The sequence below is a fragment of the Artibeus jamaicensis genome, unplaced genomic scaffold, assembly GCF_021234435.1.
Source record: "Artibeus jamaicensis isolate MK-2021 breed Jamaican fruit bat unplaced genomic scaffold, CSHL_Jam_final contig_685, whole genome shotgun sequence".
Lineage (NCBI taxonomy): Eukaryota > Metazoa > Chordata > Mammalia > Chiroptera > Phyllostomidae > Artibeus > Artibeus jamaicensis.
In genome coordinates, this window is record NW_026521924.1 from 33,084,004 (window position 1) to 33,108,835 (window position 24,832).

Below are 24,832 nucleotides of genomic sequence, written 5' to 3' on the forward strand. Positions count from 1 at the left end.
CGGGCCGAGAGTCTGAGGCACAAAGAAAGAGGCTGGGGAAACCCAGGGTTTGCGTGTGAGACTGAGTGCTGGACAGGGGTCCGTTTCGAGTCCCCAGCTTTGGACGCCCCCAGTTCCTTGTGAAGCTGCACATAATGTGTGCGTCCTTGCAACTCCGCTCTATACAGAACCTTAAAGTTTTTAATTGAAGTTTAAGAATTAAAGATCATTTCAAATAGAAAGGAACTGATACAAAATTACAAACATTCGATTTTCGTTCACCCAGCAATGGAATATAAACCGTGCAGTCATTCATAAATATCCCCATGTAAAGGGCCTACCAGTGTCAATAGCCATCACCAAAACATTTTAATTTTTTATTTTTAATAGTTTTTCACCAGTACTCTATGGCTCAATAGTCAAACCCAGGGGTACAGACTGTGGCCATCCCCCATCCTGGCATCTCTGGGGGTGTAGAGTCAGATTTGGGGGATAGGCTGCTTGCTTCCCAAATGCACCACTTTCACAGTCTCTGGCTGGGACGAGTGACCACCTGGCCTTGGTTTCACCACCATAAAATGGGGTAACAATAGTACCTATCCTATAGGGTCACTGCAATGATTACATGATATAATTCATGAAAAGTGTATGTTTGAATAATAGCCTTAGGAAAGAATGGGGGGGTTAGTTATCACGTTTGGGTGAATGCACTGTGGCTATTCCTCCACGGGTGGGTTATGCAAATGTGGTTTGTCAATTAGAGCCCCAAGCAGCAGGAAAAGTTTTAAAAGTATGCTGGATCATCAGTACTATACAAGAATCTGTATCACCATAGATGCTTTTGAAAGATGCGTTGTGCATAGAGCAGGATCATTCAACAACTATCAACACCAAATATATGTAACACGCTGTGCTTGGTGCTGCAATGAGGTATACGTGGGAGTAAGACTCAACGCCCTAGGCAGCCAGACGAAGCTGGCACACTGTTTTATGGGGCTGAATATGATAAGCACTGAGCTGGCTTTGAGAAGGTTTTGAGAGGGTAAGGGAGGGATGGTACAGATGACCCATTCGGGAAAGAATGAGGGAAGGTGTGGTTGAGGGGGAGGACTTGTCAGAGAAGATTCTGGGGTTTTGCAGGTAGACCAGTAGACACAGCGCAAGTTCATTGGCTTTACTGCTTAGCTGCGTTTTCTTTGCCAAGTCACAACACCTCTCTCAGCCTCACTTTCCTTTTCTATAAAACGGAGATTATTACAATAACTGGTAGGGCTGTTTTGGAAATTACAGGAGAGGAACCATCTATCTAGTGCTTCAAAGAGCTATAATCATTAGACGAGAGGTTCTCAATCTTGGCTGCATCTAACAATCTCTTAGGAGCTTTCTGAAAATATTAATTCCCTCAGTTTCATCCCAGATCATCTAAATCAGAATCTGAGCTTTTTAAAGCTCCCTTAAAGCGATCCTAAATACCCGATCTAGCTCCTGCGGTGCGTGGCCCCACAACCCCAGCTGGGAGTTTGCTAGAAATGTGGGCCTCTCCGGAGGATGGAGTTGGATTTGAATTGGCAGCAATAAGAATTTTGCTTGACTTTTCACTCACAAAACACTACCCTCCACCAGCTTGGGCTGCGGATTTTTCAAAGCGATCGCTCTGCCAAAGGCAGTCGGCTACAGAAACTTTTGACCAATCCGCAAGCTGCTGGCAATAGGATAGCCGCTCAACATCAATAGCTCTTGTGCGCATGTGCCATTCCCTCGCGGGAGGTGGAGCCTTCTTGTTTCTAGCTTTCCGGGCGACACAGGAAGTGGCTCTGCGGCGCATGCGCGAAGTCTCCACGGTAATCGGGGGCAGTTTCCTCCGCCGGCGTGGGGAGATCCAGGGCTGCCAGAATTCTTCTTCGCGTGATCTCGCCCTCGTTTCCTTCTCGCCCGAGACGCCTCGCAGGTTCCCGAGCCCCTCCGGCCCCCGCAGTCCGCTTCTCGCCGCAGAGAGACTCTCAGGTAGCCCCCGTGCCGCCTCCCCTCGTTACCCGCCGCCATGGCGCAGCCAAGGCCGGGTGCCCCCTGGCGAAGTGTGCTCCGCTGCGAGCTGGCCTGTTGAGAAGCTCCCTTAGTGGTCCCTTGAAATGACGTCAAGGCTGGCAGGGGGCCTTAGCGGTCACCTTCGATTCAACGGCTTCGTTTCTCTCGTGGGGAAACTGAGGCACCGGCAAGGGCCACAGAGTTGATGGCAGCGTCTGTTGCCTCGAAGCCATAGTGCTGGCTTTTCATCAGACACGGGCCACCTCGGAGACGTTACCTTACCGTCTTTACCCAGGGTCCCCCTCTTTTAGCCCCTCTCACTTCACCCCGCCTGACCCCGCCCCCGTGGCACTTACCACCGTCTGAAACTGGGTCTGTCTTACTGTTTTCGTCTTCCTCTAAAAGGTATTTATTACGTACACAGACGCTCGGCCCCCTAGCAGGTATCTCTTAATTACCAGCCGCCCCAGGTGTGCTTTAGGGAAGACCCAGACAGGACTCTGTCCCTTTGCAGCTGCGGTCCTGGGAGAGGGATTGAGGAGATTCGGGATCGCGACAGGTGCTGTGAAGGAAAAAGGGGGTGGGGGCGGTGATCGAAGGTTGGGTATGTTAAATTAGAAAGATAGAGAAGCCTCTGAGGAGGTGATGGTTTTTTTCTTGTTTAAAGATGCGTCTAAGAACTTCATTGTAAGTTACACCAATGTGTACATTTTGATGAGTTTGGGGGAGTTTAATACAGTTGTGTGAACATCCCCACGGTGCAGATTTAGAACATCTCCATTGCCTCAAAAAGGAGGCACTTTGTAAACCAGAACCTGAAGACCCAGACTGAGAGGGCTGGAGTTTGGGGGGAGGGTGAAGTATTACAGAATAGCCAGCAGGAATGCCCCAAGCCTGCCATGAACCCGCTCTGTGTTCAGAGTCTCTTCAGGGTTGGGAAGGAAGCCAGCAGGGCTGGTGTGGGTGTTCCCGGGAGCAGAGTGGGAGGGGATTGGGTGGTAGGAGGTGGAGGGGGGTCTTTGAACTTTCTGAGGTCCCCAGTGTCCTGCGTGCCTTGCACTCCACACAGGCTGATAAATGCTGGGATGGCCTGGGCTCCTTCCTGATGGTGGAAAGGCTTTCTCCCATCTGGATAGTGGAAGAGGGGGAGGAACAGAAGTAACACGTTCTAGGTGCTGTGTGTGCTCATTTAGTTTCCACAGTCCCCTGCCGTGGATACTGCCGACTTGTTTTCATGGGTGAGAAAATCAGGGCTAAATAACATGGCCGAAGCCACGCAGCAGGTTCCTGGACTCTGACTGCAGAAGCCAGGCCGTCGCTCTGCTCATTTGGTCCAGTGTTAACCGGTGGTCCGAGCACACCGCTGACATTTAAGGCATAGGGAGCTGGCAAGCACCTGTCCTGTCCCAAAGCCACCTTCTGAGATAGTAATGTACTGGGAGCTGTTGCTTTTATCTGGTATGTCTGCACCTGCTTGTTACTTGAAGCTCAGGAAACTTAAATGCCTTTCCAACGGGGGTGTCCAGCCAGCGGCTGCATGAGGCTCAGGACGGCTGTGAATGTGGCCCAACACATAATTGTAAATTTGCCTAAAATAAATTCTTTGCTCATCAGTTTTCGTTAGTGTTTGTGTATATAACGTGTAGCCCAAGGCAACTCTTCTTCCAATGTGGCCCAGAGATGCCAAAAGGTTGGACACCCCTGTCCCCAAGATCCCTAGTGGTTTCCCATTCTGTGTTGCGTCTTCAGAGCCGCTACCCTTGTTAGTGAGTATGTCACTCAGCTCCGTGGCTGCTCGGGGTGAGGTGACTGACAGGGCAGAGTCCTTGGTTTAGAAATTTGCTGATGACAAAATTGAAAATGGGGCATCAACATATGTGGGTCATCAGGGAGTTAAAATACACGGCTGGTCTCCTTGAAAAGGAAAGCCGTCTATTGTGCCCTCTGGGTGACACTGCGCCTTCTACACACATAGTCTGACTCGATCCCCAAGAGTCCCCCGGAGAAAGGGTTAATGTTTTTTTGTGTCTGCAGAGCAGGGAAGTAAGGCCTGGCGAGAGCAGGGGCCAGTCCCTGTGGGCTGACTGAAAACTCAGAACAGGGGGGCGGGTTCCTGCTGGTCAGTGTCCACACATAATGCAGGACCTTCAGTGCTCAAGCAGAACAGAGTGGGTCACTTTATAAAACTCCCACAAAGAAGTTGCTGAATTGCAGCCAGGACTGGTTGTTTTGTAAGGAACTTCGTGTGGAGATACTGACCTAAAGCAGCGTGCAGAGATTAATGAGAAGACAGTGGACTCTGAGTGGGAGAACGGGACCGTCTGCTGGTTCGCTGCTGGGTCCGTGGCGCTCAGCTCGGCATCTGACTGCAGAGCGAGAGCTTATTCTGTCCCTGCCGGCGGGCAGTGCTGTGCCACGTGCTCCTGCCAGCGCTGGTTTGTTCACAGTGGCACATGTGGGGCGGAAACTAGGGAGCTGGGGGTGGGGTGCATGGGAAGTCTCCTGTCCTTACAATTTTCTGTAAACCTAAAACTACTCTAGAATAGTTTATTTTTAAAAAACACCCTGCTTAACACATTAGATCTGTTGAAAAAGAGAGACCTGGCATCAAGCCATTTAGCCTGGTTCCCTTCTGTGCCTCAGCCTTGTATTACCTCTCAGGTGTATTTATTACTGAAGACAGCGCTTGGCCTTAACCGCTTCCATTACTTTCTCAGGGCCAGCATGAGCCTGTTTGGAACAACCTCGAGTTTTGGAACCAGTGGGACCAGCATGTTCGGCAGCACGACCACTGATAACCACAACCCTATGAAGGTGCCGCAGCGGGCTTCCCGGGGTTTGTGCAGAGAGTTCAGCTAGAGCCGCCCACGGCAGCGACAGCCGGGGGGCCTCCTGTGGGGTGAAAGCTGTGGAACTTCGTCTGGCTGCTTTCGCAACCACCAGAGCACAGAAACTGTGTGTCCCCTGCACTAGTGTCCCGTCACCCCTGCCAACCCGATCCCCAGAATCACCTGTGGTGCTGGTTAAAACCGCAGGTTCCCGGGCCCAGCCCCCACTGCTGGGGGGGAGTTTCTGCGGGGAAGGAGGGCAGGCGAGAGCGCCGACGGGTTCTGGGGCTGCCGTGCGGAGACACGGCCGTGCCCGTGGCTCCCTGCCTTCCTCGTCTCTCGTCGCCCTTTGGATCAGAGTAATACACGTCAGGTTCAGTTCGTTGTGGGGCACAAGGGAAGTCCACCGGGCTGGGGGGCTGTTAGTGAGGAAGAAGCCCCTTCGGCATGGGACTGGATGATGCACACGTTTTAACGTCGACCTTTCCCCCAGGACATTGAAGTGACGTCCTCTCCTGACGACAGCATCGGTTGTCTGTCCTTCAGCCCACCCACCTTGCCGGGGAACTTTCTCATCGCAGGATCGTGGGCTAACGACGTAAGTGCGCCCTCAGTGTGTGCCCTGTGAGTCTGGGCAGGGCTCGCTTTTCTTTTTTGGGGGGGTGGGTAGTGGGTGGGGCAGGCGCTGCATCCTCCCCCAGGCAAAGGAAGCCGAGTTGGGACTTACCCGTGGTGACCAGTGCAAGAAAGAAGCACAGACACTGGACGCGGGGTGTATGGGACCTGTCCCGTCTTACAGTTTTCTGTAGAGATACTTCAGTATATTTCCAGTCAATCAGTTAGTGGGGGTGCAGCCTTCCTGGTGGGCAGACACCACTTCTCGGCTCCCTGAGTTTTGCCAGGAGAGCAGGATCAGGTGCACGGGCCAGAAAGGCCTCCCGTGGCCCCTGAGCGGCCACTGAGGAGGGCATACGGGGGACTAAAAGGCGATGTAAAAATATGCCCTGAGGATTAGGTTAAATACGAAGAGAGAGAGGGGCGGGTGTCGGCACACCCAGACTCCCCTGCCAGGCGTCCCGCAAGCGCGCTAGGCGCGTGGCGAACTCTTAGACGCAGTGTAGATTCTGCGTGGACACTGTGCGTCTGTTGTGTACAGGAAAGACAGACAAAAACTCTGGCAGAAAAGTAAGCTAAGGATGTGAAGGGACACAAGGGGAGTTCGTGTAGCCCATTAAACTTGAACCATGGAGCCACACTTACGAGTGTGAACCACGGGTCACGCTTGCTTACAATCAGGTCAACACACATTTATGTGATAGACTTGACTTATCTATCAAATTCGCAAAAGCAAAAAGCTGAAAGGAGTTACACTTGGTGCTGATGATAACGGCTGAACCCTTCCATGGGTTGTTGGTAGGCCTGTAGATTGGTAGTTGGCAGTATTTCCCAGAAATCCTATGTTCACACCCTGGGTCTCAGTGGCCCCCTTCTGAGGCTCGAGGGTCCTTGCTCCCAGCCGCTGCCTGACGCAGCCTCATTTAGAAAGGGCCCCTTGCAAGGAGGCTTCCGGAAACTGGTATCTATGCCGCGTCCCAGTGATGAGTGCCGTTCTCAGAGAGTCTGGGGAAGTTTCCGCAGGGGGGCGGGCAGCGGGGCAGCGAGCGAGGGCAGCAGGGAAAGTGGCGGGGGTGGGGGGCAGTCAAGGTTGAGCAGGGGTGGTTTCTGCATGGAGGTTTTGGAAAGACTGTAGTTGACTCTCCGCCAAGAAAACGTAAGGATATTTATTGGCACTGAATGTAAGTGAGGGAAGAAGCAACTATCAGTACAGAAGGGAAGACACTGTATAGTCTCCATCTTTGAAGAAAATAGTATGTGCGCAGAAAGACAGGGAACACACCGCTGTCAACTAGCGATTGGTGGGATTTCTTGTCGTATTCACAAAATCTCCAAGTAAGATGCATTACTTTTGTCATTGGGGAAAATGACAAAAAGTCAAAGTAAAGTGATTGAGGAGCACGGAGCGTTTCCATGTTGGCCTCAAGGCTCTGGGTGCTCTCGGACGGCGTCCGTGCCGACAGGTCGGCACGAAGCGGCGTGAGAAGAGTGTCCACGGTTTCGGGTGGAAGCGGAAGGACGCGTTCACTTTAATGGCTTAGAAGCAGGAACAGGGAGATAGCCACCTGTGTGTACGTTTCGACTGCTCTGTCCTCAGTGGGGGAGGTGGGCCGATGGCAGTCCGTCTGGACCCCGGTGGGACCCCTCTTGCGCGGCTGTGTCTGCATTAACCCGTCTCCCTGCCGCAGGTGCGCTGCTGGGAAGTTCAGGACAGCGGACAGACGATCCCGAAAGCCCAGCAGATGCACACGGGGCCCGTGCTGGCCGTCTGCTGGAGTGACGTGAGTGGCCCGCTTTCCCGTCGTCTGCGCGAAGCCCGGTGCGGTTCAGAGTGCTTGTACGCTTCTGTTTCTGCGCAGCCCGGACACGGCTAGTGCGTGTGTATACACGCTGGAGGAGGAATCCGGAGTTCCTGAATGTAAAGCTAGGATGTTATTAATGTTCCCAGTGTAGCCTGTGTCGGCTTAGTTAATCTCTGTGCAAGCTTTTCCTACATAAAAAATCCACTGTTTTGTTGACCTGTTACCTGGAACAAAGGATTTTCCTTAAAGCCTTTCCTGTTTCTTGGTGTCCCATGAGCTAATGTTGCTTTAAACTTAGAGCTTTACACTCTTGGGATAAATCCTAGGAGGAAAGAGCCCGTCCTTTTATTAGACATTTGAAGTCACTTGGGTTTGGGATTCCATTTTCCCTCCTGACCATGGGCTACCTAAGCAAACGTGTTTGGGGTGCTTTTTGCTGTTTTGTTACTGATTGAGGAGAATTTACAGGAGGTGAAGGAGGGGCGGCCGGCCACAGAGAGCTGCATGGTGCCACCCCCAGTCCCCTGTCAAGGTGGTTGACAGGCCGCTCCCCGCCTTCTGTTCCACCTGGTGGCTGAGGCAGGGAAGCGGGAGAACGGGCCCGGCTGGCGGTCAGAAGTGGTAGGTGTATCGGCAGGTAGATGAAAACGGTTTGAAAAGTGACGTGTTCACTCCAGATGTAACTTACTTTTAATTTATGTGTGGGAAATTTAACTTCTAAATTAATTTGCCTGTCTTTCTTTACCAATTGGATGATGGGTGAGAATTTTCGATGTTCTTGGGACGTGTGGGAAGAAGAGTGAACTGACCTGAGAATTCGGCTGCCCGGTGTCACCGCATGGCCACTGGTGTTCACATGGGGAACGCAGCCTACCCCCGGCCCCTGCAGTGAGCTCAGCGTGCGAGGGGGGACTCGCACTCAGGACGAGGGGCCAGTGCAGCCGGCTGCTCCGGAGTCTGGGTCTAGGGGGCACCTGCTCTGGGGGTGGGGTGGGGGGCGTCTGGCTGCCGTGAAGGCTTCGTGGGGGCAGAATAGAGCTGGATGTGGAAGGAAGACGGAGCCGTGGGCTCGTTGCCTTTGAGTGTTGTCCCATCTGGGCTTAGGTTCGAATCCCGCCTCTGTCTCCTCCGGCTTTTTGACTTTGGCAGGTCACATAGTCTCTGTGTCCATTTCCTTAAGTACGAAATGAAGGCGATGATTACAACAGAATAGCGTTTCACTCAGGGCGTCATTACCGGCCCCTGGAGTTTGCTAAAGGGCTGGGCGCAGCAGGTACCGGGGTAGGCAGGGCGGGCGAGTCCTGCGCTCCGGGACCGGCACCGCGGCGGCAGGAACGGGCGAGGGTTGGGAGTGCCGGTTGTGGAGGTCTGTGTGTCTGGGTTAGAACTGCGCCACTGACTGGCGTGGTGCCCACTGACAGGTGACAAGGGCGATCGGCGATCGCAACAGGAGCCCGTGGGCCACAGGCGGCTGTGGCTTCTGTGAACTGGCTCGGAACCGCTGCACCGGCTCCCTTTGCAGCTCACGGAGCCCGCGTTCGGGCCGTGCAGGCAGAGCTGAGGCCCCGGAGGGCTGCGAGGTCTGGGGTGTTCAGGAGATAGCAGTTCTTCAGGACAGAAGTTGCTGACCGCTGGTCTAGACTTGCCCTTTGGCGCCGTTGCTTTTTATTGAGAAGTGTCTTGGGCGGCTTCGTGTCTGACTGGCCTGCTTTGAGTTCTGAGCGTAAGTGCTTTAAAAACCGTCTCCCAAGGACTGCTGCTTTCCCGGCTGTTCTGTAGCCGACGCAGGGCCACTGGGGAGTGAAAATGGGTGTGTCCTTCGGAACAGTGTCAGATACGGGGCTGGACGAAAGGAGTAATGAGCACGGGTGGGTGTGTGTGTGTGTGTGTGTGTGTGTGTGTGTGTGTGTGTGGAGAGCGCAGGCAAGCAGGGCACGTGAGTGCGACTTGTGACTGTAGGTGTAGGGTTTATGGCTACTTCATTCTTGCACCTTTTCCGAAGGCTTGAAATTGATGAAATTAAAAAACAACGTGACTGGCTCCGGCAACGCACGCAGGTGTGTGCCGCACAGTCCATTCCTGGCGGGCGCACCTCGGCTGCGTGGCTCTGAGAGGGGCTCGGCGGTGGGGTGGGAGGCCAGGTTCCCGTGTGTGACTGAGTGCCCTTCCAATCTGTTTATCCTGTGTACTTGATACCGCTTAGGAAAGTAATCGGGAGTGAAAATGGGGCTGAAAATGTGTTTTGTGTACGGCTGTAGTTTGTAGTGTGGGGGTCCCAAACAATGGGGAAAATAAAAATTGCAGAACAAAACGTGCCTGAATAAGTTTACCCTCATCTAAATACACATACAGACAGATTCTCTCTTTCTTAGAAAGATAAAGTTCTCCATTTTATTTTAGGATGGGAGCAAGGTGTTTACAGCTTCATGTGATAAAACTGCCAAAATGTGGGACCTGAATAGTAACCAGGCGATTCAGATCGCGCAGGTAAGGAGGCCTCGCTCTCTGCACACGGGCCGCTGCCCGCTGCGAACCCTCTGTCACGGAGGGGCGTGCGGCTGGGCCGCCGGCTGGGGCGGACGGACCGGAGTGTGCCCGAAGCCCCCTTCGCGCAGAAGCAGCACCTGCGTCGCACACGTTCGTGCTGTGGCTGGTGCTGCACAGGTGGTTGTGTCCTGTATCTCCCGCGTGCGTGGGGACGAGGGTGGTGTAACCTGAGGAGTTAGAGACATTAAATCTGCACAAGACTGTTACAGGTGGCCCTCAGCATTCACTCGCATAACGCTGCAGCACCCGGGTACTGTCCTTGGGGGCATCCAGCAATGAGGGGTCACTCCCACACGGCTCTGGAGCTGGGTGGTCTGCTCAGGGACAAGGGCAGGTTCTTGTGAGACGTCTGCTAAGAAAGGCAGACACTGCGAAGACGAGAGAACCTAGAACCCGAGGGTCCGACCTGGTGAGGACACAGAGCCGGTTTCGGGAAGGCACGACATGCTCAGATCACGTGGCGAGAAGCGTCTCCCCACCTCTTGGTTCACGTCGTCTGTGTGGGTGATAAAACCCTGGTGGGGTCCCGGCTCAGGCTCACTCTCACGTACTGGCTAACGTTGGGAAAAATCAGCCAGAACGGAAGGGAGGTGTGTGCTTGACGTCACGCCCGCTGTTCTGGCCGTGCCGAAGGGCTCAGACACCCTTCGGGGTCCGTTTGGCGTGACCTCACTATTTCCTGTGACTCCCTCTCCGTGAACCCGCGGAACGGAAGCCCTGGGGCTCTGGTTACGCGCACCTTCACCCGCTCTGGTCTTGTCTCCTCGCAAGCACGACGCGCCCGTGAAGACCATCCACTGGATCAAAGCGCCGAACTACAGCTGTGTGATGACCGGGAGCTGGGACAAGACCCTGAAGGTACACAGCCCCCGGGGAGCCTGCGGCCGGCCCCCACTGGCACAGACTCTGTCCTCACGCTGTCTGCGCTTTTCTGTCCCCAGTTCTGGGACACGCGGTCCTCGAACCCCATGATGGTCCTGCAGCTCCCCGAGAGGTGCTACTGCGCCGACATGGTGAGTGCTCACCCACTGCGCGCCTCCCCCTCTGGTGCACGGGTGTCCTCCTGACTGTGCGCAGCCGGGCGGGGCAGGGTCCTGGGTCAGGCGGCCTCTGCCCGCCCTCGTTCCCAGGCTTCGCGGTTCTGGGTGTCAGTGTCGGGTGCTTCCTCACTTGTCATTGAGTAGACGCCCCCAGTGCCTGACGTGTATTGTGCAGCCTCAGGAAAGCAGGCGGCAGCTCTGTGCTAGATCTTTGGGGGCTGCTCAGTGGGAGAAAAGGGGGGCCTTTCTCCATCCACGTGGTCTTCAGTCCAGAAGGGTCATCCCCGCCACCCTGGTCACTGCACTCACAGAGGTTTGTTGTGAGAGCAGTAAGGAGGCTGATGGTCTCTGTCGTGAGTGACATTGTGAAGCGTTGGAGGTGGTCTGATGGGCTTCGCGACAGACACAGCTCAGTGAGCCCAGGGGAGTTCTGGGCAGTCGCTCGTGCTCTCGGAGTGCACGTTCTGAGGTCACGATATGCGTGGAAACACACATGCATGTGTGCACGTGTGTGACACACAGGGAGGGGAGAGACTGGCGTAAAACATGCCATGATGTCAGCACCTGCCGTCACTGGAAGGGGCGTGTAGGTGACTGTCATGTCTTCTCTGTCCCCAAGTGTGTGTTCTAAGCGTTCGTGCATTCTGTTCTTCCAGAGAATTGAGTCTTAGAAATTCATGAATTTTCTCTTCAAACAGGATTTTATGTTTTCACGAAACATGTTGATATTGTTCATTTTAAACTGAGAAAAATCAGACTTATTTCTATGACTCTCAAAAAACTGACCTAATGCTGTGGTATAACAAGTGCGCCCCTGGGGGGATGGATTCGCTGTGAAAGGCGCAGTCCTTCACTTCACTCATGTCTCTGCTGTCCGCACGCCCAGATCTACCCGATGGCCGTGGTGGCCACCGCGGAGAGGGGCCTGATCGTCTACCAGCTGGAGAACCAGCCCTCCGAGTTCAGGAGGATAGAGTCCCCGCTGAAGCACCAGGTGAGTCCCCGGCCGAGTCGGGGCAGGCGAGCAGCACCCGTCCGGGGCCACGCGTGGAACACGGTGCTGCTTTTAATCGCCTGTCGGTGTTTTCAGAGAGAGTGATGTGCAGACGCAGACACAAGTGTCGAGTGAGTGAGCAGGCTGCACCCTGCATGCGCCCAGCCCACCTGTCCTCCCCAGACACCCCCCGGTAGCTGGATGCTGCGGAGCAGGCGCCCGCCTCAGGGGGCTGGCCCCACTGTCGGCTCAGCCCCACCTTCAGCGGCGCCCTCTGTGCCCAGGCAGTTCCCGGGCTCTCGCCTCCAGCCCTGTCTTCCGCTTGCCACGGACTCGTGGGTCCTCTTCCCTCCCTTCATCCTCCTGGACTCTCCTTCCTTCGCCTGGTCCCAGCAGCTCAGACCAGCTTCCACTCAGGAAGCAGAAGCTAGTGGGGGCGGGGCCTGCACCCGCACCTTTCCCTGCCACTCCGCCCATTAGGTGAAGGCGGCGCCCTCCCAGCACTGGTTTCAGGGTGGGTCCCATGCCACCCACCAGCCAGCTCCGCCCACCTTGTCCGGCTCTCCCTTCTGGGTGCTGCTCCCACTGAAATGTGCCCGAGTCTCATTCAGCCTGGAAAACAGGCCTCATTTGACTCCACATCCTCCTCCAGAACCGCTGGACCCCCTTGCCCTCCAGGTCCTTGGTCTGTCTTCTGTGTCTCCCTGAGGGCTCCCACTGAGGGACACACGACCCTGCTGTGCCGCAGCCTCAAACCCAGAACTGACCCTCAGTGCCCTCTGGGTAAATCCCAAAGTCCTCCATAAAGCCGTCCGGCCTGGCTTCACTGTCCGCCACCGGGCGCCAGCACCTGGCCTGGCACTTGCCGAGGACTTCCGTCCAGCTTCCCCGAGTCACGGTGCACTGTGTTCTTGGGAACCGCACCCCGGTTCTGTGTGCCAGTACGACCCCCCCATGCCGAGCTGGGGGCACTGGCGGGGGTGCAGCTCAAGCAGCAGAGGCTCCCCCTGCACTCTGAGCACTCACAGACTTGTGCCTCTTTTCCTCTTTTTGTTTTTGGTATTCACGGAAGTAACAGGCTTGCTGACTTTTGGTTTTTGTTTTAAAAAGGGCAGATGGCACAAAAAGGGGACTGGTGCACCTCCCATTTCCTGGGACGTTCGCCGCTCTGGCGTTGTCACGGCGCCGCACTGCCCTTGCCCTCCTCTCCTGTGGCTCGGTCCCAGACTCTGCAGATGCGCAGAAGTGTCCGATTTGGGTCAGGGAGGGTGGTCCTCCAGGGCTGTCATGGCTAGAAGGGGGAAGAGGGGGTGCAGGGTGTCCAGGCCCTGCTCCTCTGCCATGGGGGGGCTGGGTCGTGGGCTCTTTTGGGGGGACCTTGCGAGGACTAGGAGCCCAGCAGACCCACCTGTGGGGTCCCAGGCTCAGTGCTGCGTCCAGCGCAGGGTCTCACTTCGCACAACACGTTCCTGGGCCGGAGAGTGCGACCCAGCACCGCCCTTTTCCAGGGGCATAGAACGCTGGGTGACTTGGTAAGGGGTACCCACCCAGTCATTGCCATGTGTCTGTGTCCCTCCCCACCGGGGGCTGGCTCCAGGACAGGCCTGGGGGCTCTAAGGGCACAGCCACCTGCTCACAGCCTGTGGCCCGTGGCTTCTTGTACAAGTCAAAGTCGTGCGTCCTGGAGGGCGAGAGATACCTCTGTGCCGTGTTGAGTGATGCGTTCCTGGTTCTGCAAAACCAGAAACGGGGTGGAAATAATCCACCTTCGCTCGGTCGAGAAGTGTCCCCGTTTACCCGGTGGGAACGTCCTTGTCTTCTTTCCGCCCCGCAGCACCGCTGTGTGGCCATCTTCAAAGACAAGCAGAACAAGCCGACGGGGTTTGCCCTGGGAAGCATCGAGGGCAGAGTGGCCATTCACTACATCAACCCCCCAAACCCGTAAGTGGGACGCAGCCCGTGGGTGGATTTTCACTCGAGAGTGTTTTGTTTTTGTTTTTGTTTGGTTTTTTTTAAAGAAAACTGAGTCGGGCCTTTGTGTTTCAGTGCCAAAGATAACTTCACCTTCAAATGTCACCGGTCTAACGGGACCAACACGTCAGCCCCTCAGGACATCTACGCGGTACGTTTTCAGAGCCTTCCCCTCGAGACCGGAGTGTGTCTAGAAACTAGACTCGGCCGTGGGTGGCTGAGTCATCCTGGGATTAGAAAAGGTGACGGCGCCGGGTGCATTCGCGTCTGGGGGGGATCGGCGGAGGCTGCTGGTTTCTGGTTCTGAGAACCTTTGACTGTCCTCGTTCTCTGTTTTGTTCCCGAATGCAAGCTCAGGGCTTCACTCAGGGCAGCGCCCCCGGTGTGGAGCTGTGGACGGTTTGTGCACGCGGCTCACCCTGGGAAGCTGCTGTTTGCTGAGGGCCCGTGCCTCCCGGGGCCCGTGCCTCCATGACCCTAGCCACACACTGATCAACTTCTGCTGACTGGGGCTGATGCCAGGAGATGGGACTCACTTCTGGGCTGGCGGGTGACCTGGCGTTCCTCCCTGAAGCAGGGGGCAGACTTCTCCGCCCCTGGGTCAGCCCACCTCTCACCGTGGGTGCCGCCCCCTGCAGGTCAATGGAATCGCCTTCCATCCTGTTCACGGCACCCTGGCCACCGTGGGGTCTGATGGTCGATTCAGCTTCTGGGACAAAGACGCCAGAACAAAACTGAAAACTTCGGAACAGTTGGACCAGCCCATCTCGGCTTGCTGCTTCAACCACAACGGGAACATATTTGCATATGCGTCCAGCTACGACTGGTCCAAGGTGAGGGTCCCAGCCTGTGGCCCCTCCAGCACGCAGGGCAGACATGCTCACCGCCACGCTGCCTTCTCTCCTCTCTGGGTGTGGGACACTTGCCCTGGGCCGCAGCGGTCCCTTCATGGAACCTCTGGTCAGAGCTCCTCGTCCCTCGCCTCTCCCCATGCCCCCCCCCCCCGGCTTGCTCTCCAAGGGTGGTCGTCTGGGCCTCACCAAAGGGGCAACAGGTTTGAACGAGTCCCGGCCCCTAAAAGACAAACACGTAAAGATGGTTCCTCAACACAGGACGCTGGAGGCGGATTTCCACCAGGTCCAGCCTTTTCTTCGAGGACCCAGTGACTCCAGCCTCTGGCTTTTCTCTCCATCTGCCTGTCTCGTTCCTCCGCAGTGGGGACGCCTCGTGCCAGTGGTGTGGGCCTTGCGTTTGAAAAGTGCCCACAGAAGGCTGAGTGTTGCTTTTTCATAATGAGATTGTTTTTCTCCCCCTTTAGGGCCATGAATTTTATAATCCGCAGAAGAAAAATTACATTTTCCTGCGGAATGCAGCTGAAGAGCTGAAACCCAGGAACAAGAAGTAGTGGGGGGACTCCGGGGGTCTGCGGCTGTGTTCTCGCCGCTCCGCCTTTTCTGTGCACGACCCCGGGACCCGGCTTGCGGGGGGCAGTGAGCCATGGATGTATGTGACTCCGCCCCTGGGGAAAGCACGGCCATTGTTCAGCGGCTGGGCCCATGGGCCGCAGAGCCTGCTGGTCTCACTCCACCACCCATTCCAGGTGTCCTCTAACTCCGCGGGACTGGGTCATTATCAAAGTCGGTCACGTGGGTTCCTGCCAGCTAGTTCGCAGTGCTTCGCTCAGCAGCGTGCATTCTAGACACTGGGGAAACGTTTTGTGACTGCTGTGCTGTACTTTGTAATAAAACGTTTGAAGGTCGCCCACTCAGCTCCCTTTGTCCGTCTCCCTCCTGGAAAGCTGCGAAGTGGACATTCCTGTTCAGCATTGTCCTTGGATTTTCATTTGTGATTTCAGACGCCCCTTGAGGAATGTGGAGATCTTGCACCTCAGGAAAGGTGGGAATCCTGGGCCGCGAAGGACTCTCTGCCAAGTGCAGTGTCTAGCAACAGCCCCTCCGAGTGCGGGCAGGCAGAGTTGGGATGTTTTTCTGGTCTCCCCTTCGTCCCGTCTCACCATCCCCAGCGCTTTTCGGCTCTGCCGGGCAGTCGTCCTGGGGACCGGATGATAGGACTTTCTGGGCAGGGCCTAGTGGGTTGTGTGTGTGTGGCCAGCCAGGCAGAGCCCCAGTGCCCTGTGTGGGACGTGCTCTTTACTCACGCCCCTCAGTAATGGTTTTGGGGTGCTGCTGCTTTATTTTGTGTAATTCAACATTTCTGATTGGCAAGAATGAAATGAAATTCCACTTAATGTCTGACTCCTGAGTCTGTTGTGTTTTTACCCCGTGATCCCAAATGCTTCTTACACTTTACTCTTTGCGGCTGGCGTGTGAACTGATTTGCTGAGTGAGAACCTGATATTGGCATCGTGAGATTCTTGGTAGTTGGATTGCAAATGAATTCACACCCATTAACTCTTTGGCTCTGTCTTTTAGCCTGAAAAGTTATTTTTTTGAAAGAGAAGAAGGCACGAGCCCGAGTAAGAAACCTGAATTTTCAGGTTAATCTTTTCATCTTGTTTTCTCCTTTACGAATCAGCCCTGTGGCTTTATGGCGTGTGCTGATGGGGGGACACGGGGGTGGGGAAGACGGGGCCAGGAAGTCGAGCTTGGCCCCCTCAGGGGCGACCTTGGAGGGAGGTGGGGGGAGGTTCACAACTTGAGTTCAGCCACAGGGTCACTGTTTCCACAAGCTGCGGTTAAAAATGGCCAAAAATGATGAGTGTAAGCTGTGAGTTTGGTAAAGAGTTCTGTCCCGACAGCGTCCCTTGCCACTTCACCAAGGCAGTCGTTTTTGTAATTGGCAAACTGGAAACTTGTGCCTAAGTCCGAAGGTGGCCTTGGGGCCGCCAGGAACTCCCTGCCCACCGGGAGCATGAAAGCCGACCACACGTTTGCCAGCGATGAGCCAGGAAATTTGCTGAAAGCATTTGACTTCTCAGGATGCTCGTTCTCCTGCTTCCCGAAAGGCCGGGAGCCTTGCAGAGCTCCCCGCCCCTGCAGGCGCCCACCCACCTTGTGCTGCAAACAGGAGGCGCTCAGTAGGTGCTGATAAATCGGATGGCATCTTCTAGTTCAAAAAGATGAGTGTAATCGTGACCCTGAATAAATGTCGTGTTATTCTGCCGTTCAACATGTACTGTATGACCACCTGCAAATACAAAGTGGAGTCTGTGAACCTCGTGGCAAATACCCGTTGATGTTCCCCACTGTCCCCCACACTTTGTTGGACTTTTCAAACTCCAGGAGGAGTTGAGAGCTTTCCAGGGCACGTGAGCCTGGCGTCTGGCTCCTGCAGCTCCCATTCCACTGCGCTGCACTTTTCCGAGGGCTTCTCTGAGCTCCCTCTCTGTTCCCGAGTGTGCCTGGGGGACGGACGGGGTGGCGTCCTGGGGGACGTGGGGGTCGTCTGCAGGAAGGTGTACGGCCCACCCCCTGCGCAGGGGGGCAGAGCCTGAGAAGGGGAGCGCCCTGCCTCCCAGCTGCGTCTGTCATGCCCCCTAGATGACAGGAGGCCGGGTGGGATTTGGCAGAGCGACATGAGGGCGGTCGCACTGCAACAAGTCATCCCTGCCCTTGGTGGAAAATGGCGACCGCGCTAAGGGAGAGAAGCCCCTGGGCGCCCGCCCCATGGGGACTCCCGCCGAGGGATGCGTTGTTTCAGTGCGGCCAGCAGATGGCACCAGTGATGCCAGTGTCCTGCTGGGGAGCAAGTTCTGGATTCAATTTCAAGGACTTAAGTTTGTTAGAGAAAATGAGCGTAGGCTTCCCGTTTGCTGCTGTTACTAAGTTTATAAAACACTTGGAAAGTAGAATCCAGGGATTACTTCTCCTGTGAGAGTAATACTTCTAAAAATAATAGCTTTATCATTAGAAAAATGGATGGCCTTCTTAGGGAAATGCCAGAAGCAACAATTTTTCAGAGGCCAGGGTCCTGATTTTTTCTACTTATAAATTTAATGTCCCCATTGGTTTCCTTCTGGGACCTCGAGTCCTGGCTGCGGGTGGAATAGCACTCGTTTGCCCTTTAGCATTATTCCTGCCCTACCTTTGGAAGGTAAGATTCCGAAAGCGAGATCTCCATCCCTGGCTATGGCTACTGGACACGGGGTCTGTCGCCCCGGATCTGGCCGTCACGTCAAATGTTAATATGCAGCCCTGGCCCACCCACTGTAAGTGCACATTCTTGCCCTGCAGATTTTTTGGGGGGGAAGTATTTTTGATATTTTTACTTCTGAAATGATTTGGCAGCTTTTACCCTTGGCAATGATTTCTTAACGACCACCCTGAACACTAGGGAATTTCTCAAAAGAAGTGTTTTCTGACAAGTTGTTTTCAAATGTATCGAATGTGTTTGGACAATAGTGAGGTCTACAGCATCTGTACACGTTTAATGAAACTGACCCGCTGGGCATGTTATTTTTTTATATTTTGAAGCCAATTTCCTCCCTGTCCCCCCTCCAGTTGTTTGGCAGTCTTTGGGTAAAGCCTTACATAGAAGCCCGGGACCGTGGGTCCAGACCGACTGCTAGAAGTCTGTCCTGGCTGCAGAGCTGAGAGAGGCAGTTCCGGCACAAGCCACCTATTTCCCGGAGAGGTGCGGGGTGACAGCCAGGGGCTGCCAGCATGTCACAGCTCTGCGGGACGTGCCCTACAGTGGGGTTCCTTTATCACACAGTTTCCGCAGAAGGCGGGCGAACCCCGTGGCCACAGTTTTGAGAGGTTGTTATTCTCCGACATCACAACAGGCGTTGTCCCCACAAGACAAATCGGTGGAGTAAATCATTCTCTAAACCATTGTATGGACGTCTGTGGCGGAGTTTGCATCAGTGAGTTGAGAAACACTCTTGAGGGTGAGAGCCGTGTCCAAAGCAAATAAAAACCTCTTGTGCACTTGCTTAAAATGTGAGTGGGCCCCTTAAAAAACAACTGGTGGGCGTTCTTATTCTTGTAGGTTCTCCCCATGGCGGCGGGGGAGGGGGGGACGTGGCGGGGAGAGGGAGTGGGCAAAGCACTAAGAAGAAACTCAGTCACCGCCTCCCGTGGGCCCGAATCTCGTCCCCGCCCTCCGGGCCGTCAGGACCACCTCGGTGCGCATCAGTCACATCTGCACCTTCACGCCTCTCTCTCCTCCGCTGCTGGCCAGGAGCGTGGCCCCCTTCCTGTGCTCACGAGTCTCAGTGATCAGATGCGCCCGGTGGCCTGTCGTACCCGGTGTGGGCATCGCTCCAGGTGACTTAGGGTCCCCGACCAGACTTCACCACGGGGCTGCCTGGGGACTGGGAGAGGCTGGCTGTTCCTTCCCTGCGCGCACCTGGACTTCCGGCCATGGCTGGTCACCTTCCTCTGTCGGGTGCCAACTGGCGCACTGCATTTGCTGTCGTTCCCCTTCCTTCGGAGATGTTTCCGGCTCTGGGGTTGGCCTTTGAAACAAGTGCAGTGGAGGCTGATGTTATCTGAGGAAGACTTTGCGTGATGACTGATACTTCCCACTGCCTTTGGACTCATGGCTCCTGGTCCCACAGGGTCCGGGGAAGCTGTCAAGGCTCCCTTCCTCTCGGGCTTTCATGGATGTGACCCCCTCCTTGGGCCGCATGGGGTGGCTTTGCAGGAAGGGCCTGGTGGCCCGTGGGGGAGGCCCACACATGGTTGTGTTTAACAGCTGAGAATTGCCCGAGAAGCACAACCAGCATTTGTTATGGACCAAACTGTGCCCCCACCCCCTCACCCCAACTCACATGCTGCTGTCTCCGCCCCCAGCACCCCAGAAGATGGTGCATTTGGAGACTCAGTCTCCCAAGTGGGTGATTAGTTCAACGAAGTCACTCAGGGCGGCTCCAGTCGAGTATGACTGATGTCCTCATAAGAGATTAGGACACAGACCCACAGAGACACCCAGAGACAGGACCATGTGAGGACCCAGGGAGAAGACAGCTGTCTGCACACCGAGGAGAGAGGCCTCCCCAAACCCCACTCCTCCCGACTCCTTGATCTTGGACATCTGGCCTCTGGAACTGGGGGACACGAATCTGTCAGGTCCATGGCACTTTGTCGCAGCAGCGGCCACCGAGCTAAGACAGTGTTTCCATGTGTGACGTGGTATCTGCCACCCCACTGCCCTCGGAAGACAGCCCACGTCCACGCCGCACCTACAGGAGCCTCCACAGACACTTCCAGATCTCCCAGGCCACACCTGCTGGGGAAGGGTCTCCTGACCAGCGCTCACCGGAAGACCCCGGCCAGCAGCACCACGGGGCCACCTCACCCTGATGCAGGGGCAGGCTGGACCTTCACCCCAACACTGGGTCACAGACTTCTCACAGCCCGCGTGCTGGCTGCCCATGCGCTGGGCAGAGGGGCTTCTGTTTGCAGGACAGGCTTCTCAGCGCGCCTGCTAACCCGTGGAGGACCCGAAACGGAGAAGCATGACGCCTTCAGAGCAGGGCTTGGTGTGTTTATATCCATGTCGGTACTGGCTGCTTTTCTAGCGGGGACAGAGCTGGGCCCTCCTCCCCAGTTTGGGGAGAAGGTAGGGAGGGCATCTTGAAGAAGGGGGTTTGGGACTTTGCCCCAGGCGATGGGGAGCCACCAAACCCCTGACAGCGTGTGTGTGGGACGGCTGACAAGGCTGCCACCTCCCCGCCTCCTGCTGGCTGCCATGCAGGCCAGAAACCGAAACGGGCCCGGGCAACACATGAAAATCGCAGGCTTTTGCATTACTGAGCTCCTGTTCGGTGCGGAGCGAGCTCAGCACTTTCTGTGTGCTGTCTAGTTTCGCCCCCATAAAAGCCCTGTGAGGACGTGACCGTCCTTATGCCCATGAGATCTGAGGCAACTGAGGCCCCCGAGAGTCCTCTGGCACATGTGTGACATGTCTAGACAGTAACCGCTGACCCAGACACCAGGGTGGGCTGGGAATGGAATATCTGAATTGGTCCTGGGGCTGCAGCCAGATGGTGCCTCGGAGACGTAGGTGGGGCTGGTGGGCCCCAGTCTGGCCAGCAGGAGGCAGCCAGGAGGGCTCCAGGGAAGGGGGACACCAGTTTTCTTCTCGGTGGGGGCTCTGGGAGAAGGACAGGAATGGGCGTAAACGTGGGGTGTTCTCAGTGGAAGGGTCCGTAGCTGCATCCGCCTTCCCTGCTGAGCAGCGAACCCCCTGCCCAGGGCTCTGTCCTGGTCTTCCCGCCTTTGGCGTTAGTCTCCCAGGACTAATGCCACAAAGGACATCAACCTGGCTTGACCACAGAAGTTGATTCCCTCTCAGTTCTGGAGACTCGAAGTCCAAGTTCAAGGTGCCAGCAAGGCCACGCTCCTGCTGAAGGCCCTCGGAGGGGACTCTGCCCCACGCGGGCTTCACAGCTTCTGGTGTCACAGCGATGGCGGCCTGTCTGGGCTCAGCAGGTGTCACCCCAACCTCCCCCGCAGTGTCCCCTGGTGCACTCGCTGTGTGTCTCTGTGTTTTTAAGTGGCCTTATGACAAGGACAAGTCACTGGATTAGGCCCATACACATCCAATATGACTTCATCTCAAATTGACTAGATAACAAAAATTGCTTTCAAATAAGGCCAGTCATTATCCACGGGCACCAGGGGTAGGACTTGGACACGTGTACATATATTTTATTCCCCACCGGAGGACAGCTTCTCATTGCTTTCGGAGAAAGAGACATCGATCAGTTGCCTCCCATATGCATGCTGACCAGGGATTGAACGTGCAACCTCTCAGTTAAGGGACAACGCTCCAACCAACTGAGCCACACTGATCAGGACAAACATACTTTTTTGGGAGACACAATTCAAACCTCGGCAAATGCTCAAACCCCTCAGGCATCATCTCAGACAAAGGCCAGCCTTCCAGAGCAAGGGTCCTGAGTCTAGGCTGTCCCCATGGGGACAGTGACAAAGGCTGTGAGGTGGGACTCAGCATCAGACATCTTCCGAGTGAGCCAGGTGGGCGGTGGGCAGGGGGACAGGGCCTGCTCCATCTGCCACACCCGGAGCTGGGAGCAGTGGTCACTGTCCTCAGGGGACAAGAGGCCGGGTGTGCATCAACCGGCAGCAGGCACCAGGCGCTGACCTCAGGCGGCCCAGCCCGAGTGGCCACACCTGTGCTCTTTCCGTTCTGCCTCCCAACCCCCTGGCTCAGAAGGTACCACCGCCTCCCCTTGTGAGGACGGGGCTGGGGCTCCAGAGGGAGGAACGCCAGTGCAAGGTCGCGGATGATGGGACCACAATCAACCTCCCCGCTGACCTCCTCCCACCCTACAGTGCCACAGGGACTCGGGGGAGCGGGGAGAGGACCCCTCAGGGGTTTATTTTTCTTACACTACCAGGGGCCTGTTTGTTGGCATTGACTCAGCACCCGGCTGCTCAGTCTCAGCGTTGTCAACATTCTGGGCCAGATAGTTCTTCACCGTGGGGCATCCTGCGCACTGCGGGGTCTTTCGCAGCGTCCCTGGCACCAAAGCGCATCTGTCACGCTTGGCCCTCCCCCATCCCCCCCATCCCTCTTGCTTCTCTTCTCAGCAACTGCCTGGAAAATTTACCTAAATGTAATATTCATTTGTTGTTTCTCTCCTCCTAAAATGTAAAGCTCGCTGCGCCAAGCGGGCAGGCACATTTGTTGCAGATTCGCAGCGTCCCTGGGGCCTAGAACCCTGGCCTCCGGGTGGACGGGCCATTCCACGAAGTATGAGTTGGGGGGAAATGACTCTCAGACAGAAGCTGGTGCCAAGTGGGGCCCTGGGGCCACCCTATGGTTGGGGAGATTGCCGTCACAGAAACCTAAGGGGTCAGGGGGATGAAGGAACCCATACCTGGACATCCGCTTTTTAAGACACTGATTCATCTCCCTACTGCCCCCACCCGGCCTCCCTACTGCTTTCCCAGCAGGGCAAGGAGGCCAAGTCCGCGCGCCGGGAAGGACCAATGCCGGGCCCCAGTCATATGCTTCCCACTTTTCTGACTCTGTGGCCCCGCCCAGGGCGGCCACCCGCGGTCGGGAGCCTCCAGGAGACCCCTGGCCTCCGGCGCCAGCACGTGCTCCGTAGGCGCGCGCTATTCGCCAGCAGCCGCACTCACCGCGGATGCACCTCCGCGGGAGGTGCTTCGACGCGGGTGGTGGGCGGGGGAGGGCGGGGCCCGCGCGGGGGCGCTGGGATTTGTAGTTCCGGAGCCTCGGCCGCCCACGAGGGACGCGCGGGGAGCCCCGGGCGCCTGCGATCCTGCCCTGGCCCCTCCTGGCCGAGGCGGTCTGGATCTGTCGGTCCCAAAGGGGAAACTGAGGACCCGCAAAGGAACCCAGCTTGCTGAAGATCACGTGGTCGCTTTCCTTGGCACAACAAGTGTAGGTCATGTTTTATTTTTTTAAAAGTTCTTAAGTTTATCAGTCTTCTCATGAAAAATGTGCATAATCCCCACCAAGTCACTGAAGACTTTACTCTTTATTTATTTGCTTATTTTTGGCCAGCACCAGCGTGGGCCCTCCCAGTCCCGCTGACTTTTTTCAGTGTCCCGGCATTCCCTTCTCTGTGAGTCCTTGAGTTCTTCTACAGGCGGGGTCGGACTAGTGTGTGTTTGGGGTCGTTTTCCCTCCTGTAACCCCAGGAGGAGTTGTGAATCGCCGCCCGAGGCGTCTGTCTTTGCAGCCACCGAAATCGGTTCGGAATCCAAACGCAAAGATGGCGTCCGGTGTGGTCTTCTACGTTTTCGCTAGTTTTCTCCGAATTTCTGTCGAAGTACTGTTGTTGCCTTCCCAGGGTGCCCGTTTGTTCTCTCTGGTGTTGTCTGGTGGCCATGAACTGCCAGGTCCGGATAGTTACTGTGTCCTTCTCCACGGTGGCTGATCTTCAGGCAGCCAGGGAGGAAAAGAGCTGGGTCACACTTCCATCAAAGTTTTCAGAGCGCCCTTTTTTTGTTTTCTGACTATTTTTTCTTCTGTTTATTGATTTGAGAGAGACTTGCTCTGTTGTTCCATTTATTGATGCACTCTGGTTGTTTCCTGTATGAGACCTGACCTGGCGATCAAACCCGCCACCTCTGCGGACTGGGATGACGCTCTAAACGCACTGAGCTGGCCGGCCAGAGCAGTGGGTCCCTTTTCTGGTTGAGAGCTGTCCACACCTAATTCGTTCGATTGTACATTCACGCAAATGTTTCCCAAAGGCCCTCTGCTTGGCGGGTGATTTTGCAAAGGCCTGGAGTTGGAGGAACAGTGAGAGACGAGAGAAGGGGAAATGAGTTGAGACAGAAGAGTATGTTCTCAGTAGGCTCTTTGAAGACTTGGAGTTTCCTACCCAACATAAAGGGCCTGGGGGCTGTGGCTTGGGGAAGGGAGGATCAGACTTCGGTAGCTAGCTGCACGGTGGACCTTGGGGTCAGGAACTCCAGGGACATGGATCGGGTTTCTCTGGACGTGGGGCCAAGCACAGCCTGAATGACAAGCAGACACTTCACCTGCATTCCTGTCCCCCTCAGCCCACTTGGTACTATTCACATTTTCACAGGCCTAGCCTGTGTCCTACCATCCAGAGAGGAAGAAGTCCATAGGGTTGGGCCAGAGTGACCCTAACTTAGAGTTACAGTTCCAGACTGCACAGGGCGTCACAACAGTGGGGCCTGGACGTGCAGAGAGTCTGAGGTCCCCAGAGCCAGACTGGCACCACGGTGTGACCCATTCGTGGGGGAAGTTGGTGCGAGGGCCAGCTTTGGGGGCAGTGACCTGCACAGTCACACAGCCAGATGCTTAGAAAGGCCCCACGCCTGGATCAGTGCTTTGCTGTCAGGTGTGAAATTCATAATAACTTTGAGCTCTCAAAATTCTGTAGCCAGCCCTGGCTGGCGAGGCTCAGTGGATAACGGCTGGCCTGCGAACCAAAGGGTCCCGGGTTCAATTCCCAGTCAGGGCACAACAAGCCTGGGTTGCTGGCCAGGTCCCCAGTTGGGGACATGTGAGAGGCAACCGCACATTAATGTTTCTCTCCCTCTCTTTCTCCCTCCCTTCCCTCTCTCTAAAAATAAGTAAGTACAAATATAT

The 24,832-nt window shown here is 55.7% G+C and overlaps 1 protein-coding gene across 1 annotated transcript; it reads left to right on the forward strand.

Moving 5' to 3' along the window:
• The first annotated feature begins 1,795 nt into the window (after positions 1 to 1,795).
• RAE1 (ribonucleic acid export 1) lies at positions 1,796 to 16,056 on the forward strand. The gene is made up of 12 exons (XM_037133660.2): positions 1,796 to 1,983; positions 4,722 to 4,818; positions 5,326 to 5,430; positions 7,136 to 7,228; positions 9,650 to 9,736; positions 10,568 to 10,654; positions 10,738 to 10,809; positions 11,723 to 11,830; positions 13,665 to 13,771; positions 13,877 to 13,952; positions 14,440 to 14,634; positions 15,120 to 16,056. Exons 2-12 carry the CDS (start codon positions 4,729 to 4,731, stop codon positions 15,204 to 15,206), a joined length of 1,107 nt encoding a protein of 368 aa, XP_036989555.1. The 5' UTR covers positions 1,796 to 1,983; positions 4,722 to 4,728; the 3' UTR covers positions 15,207 to 16,056.
• The last annotated feature ends 8,776 nt before the right edge of the window (positions 16,057 to 24,832 follow it).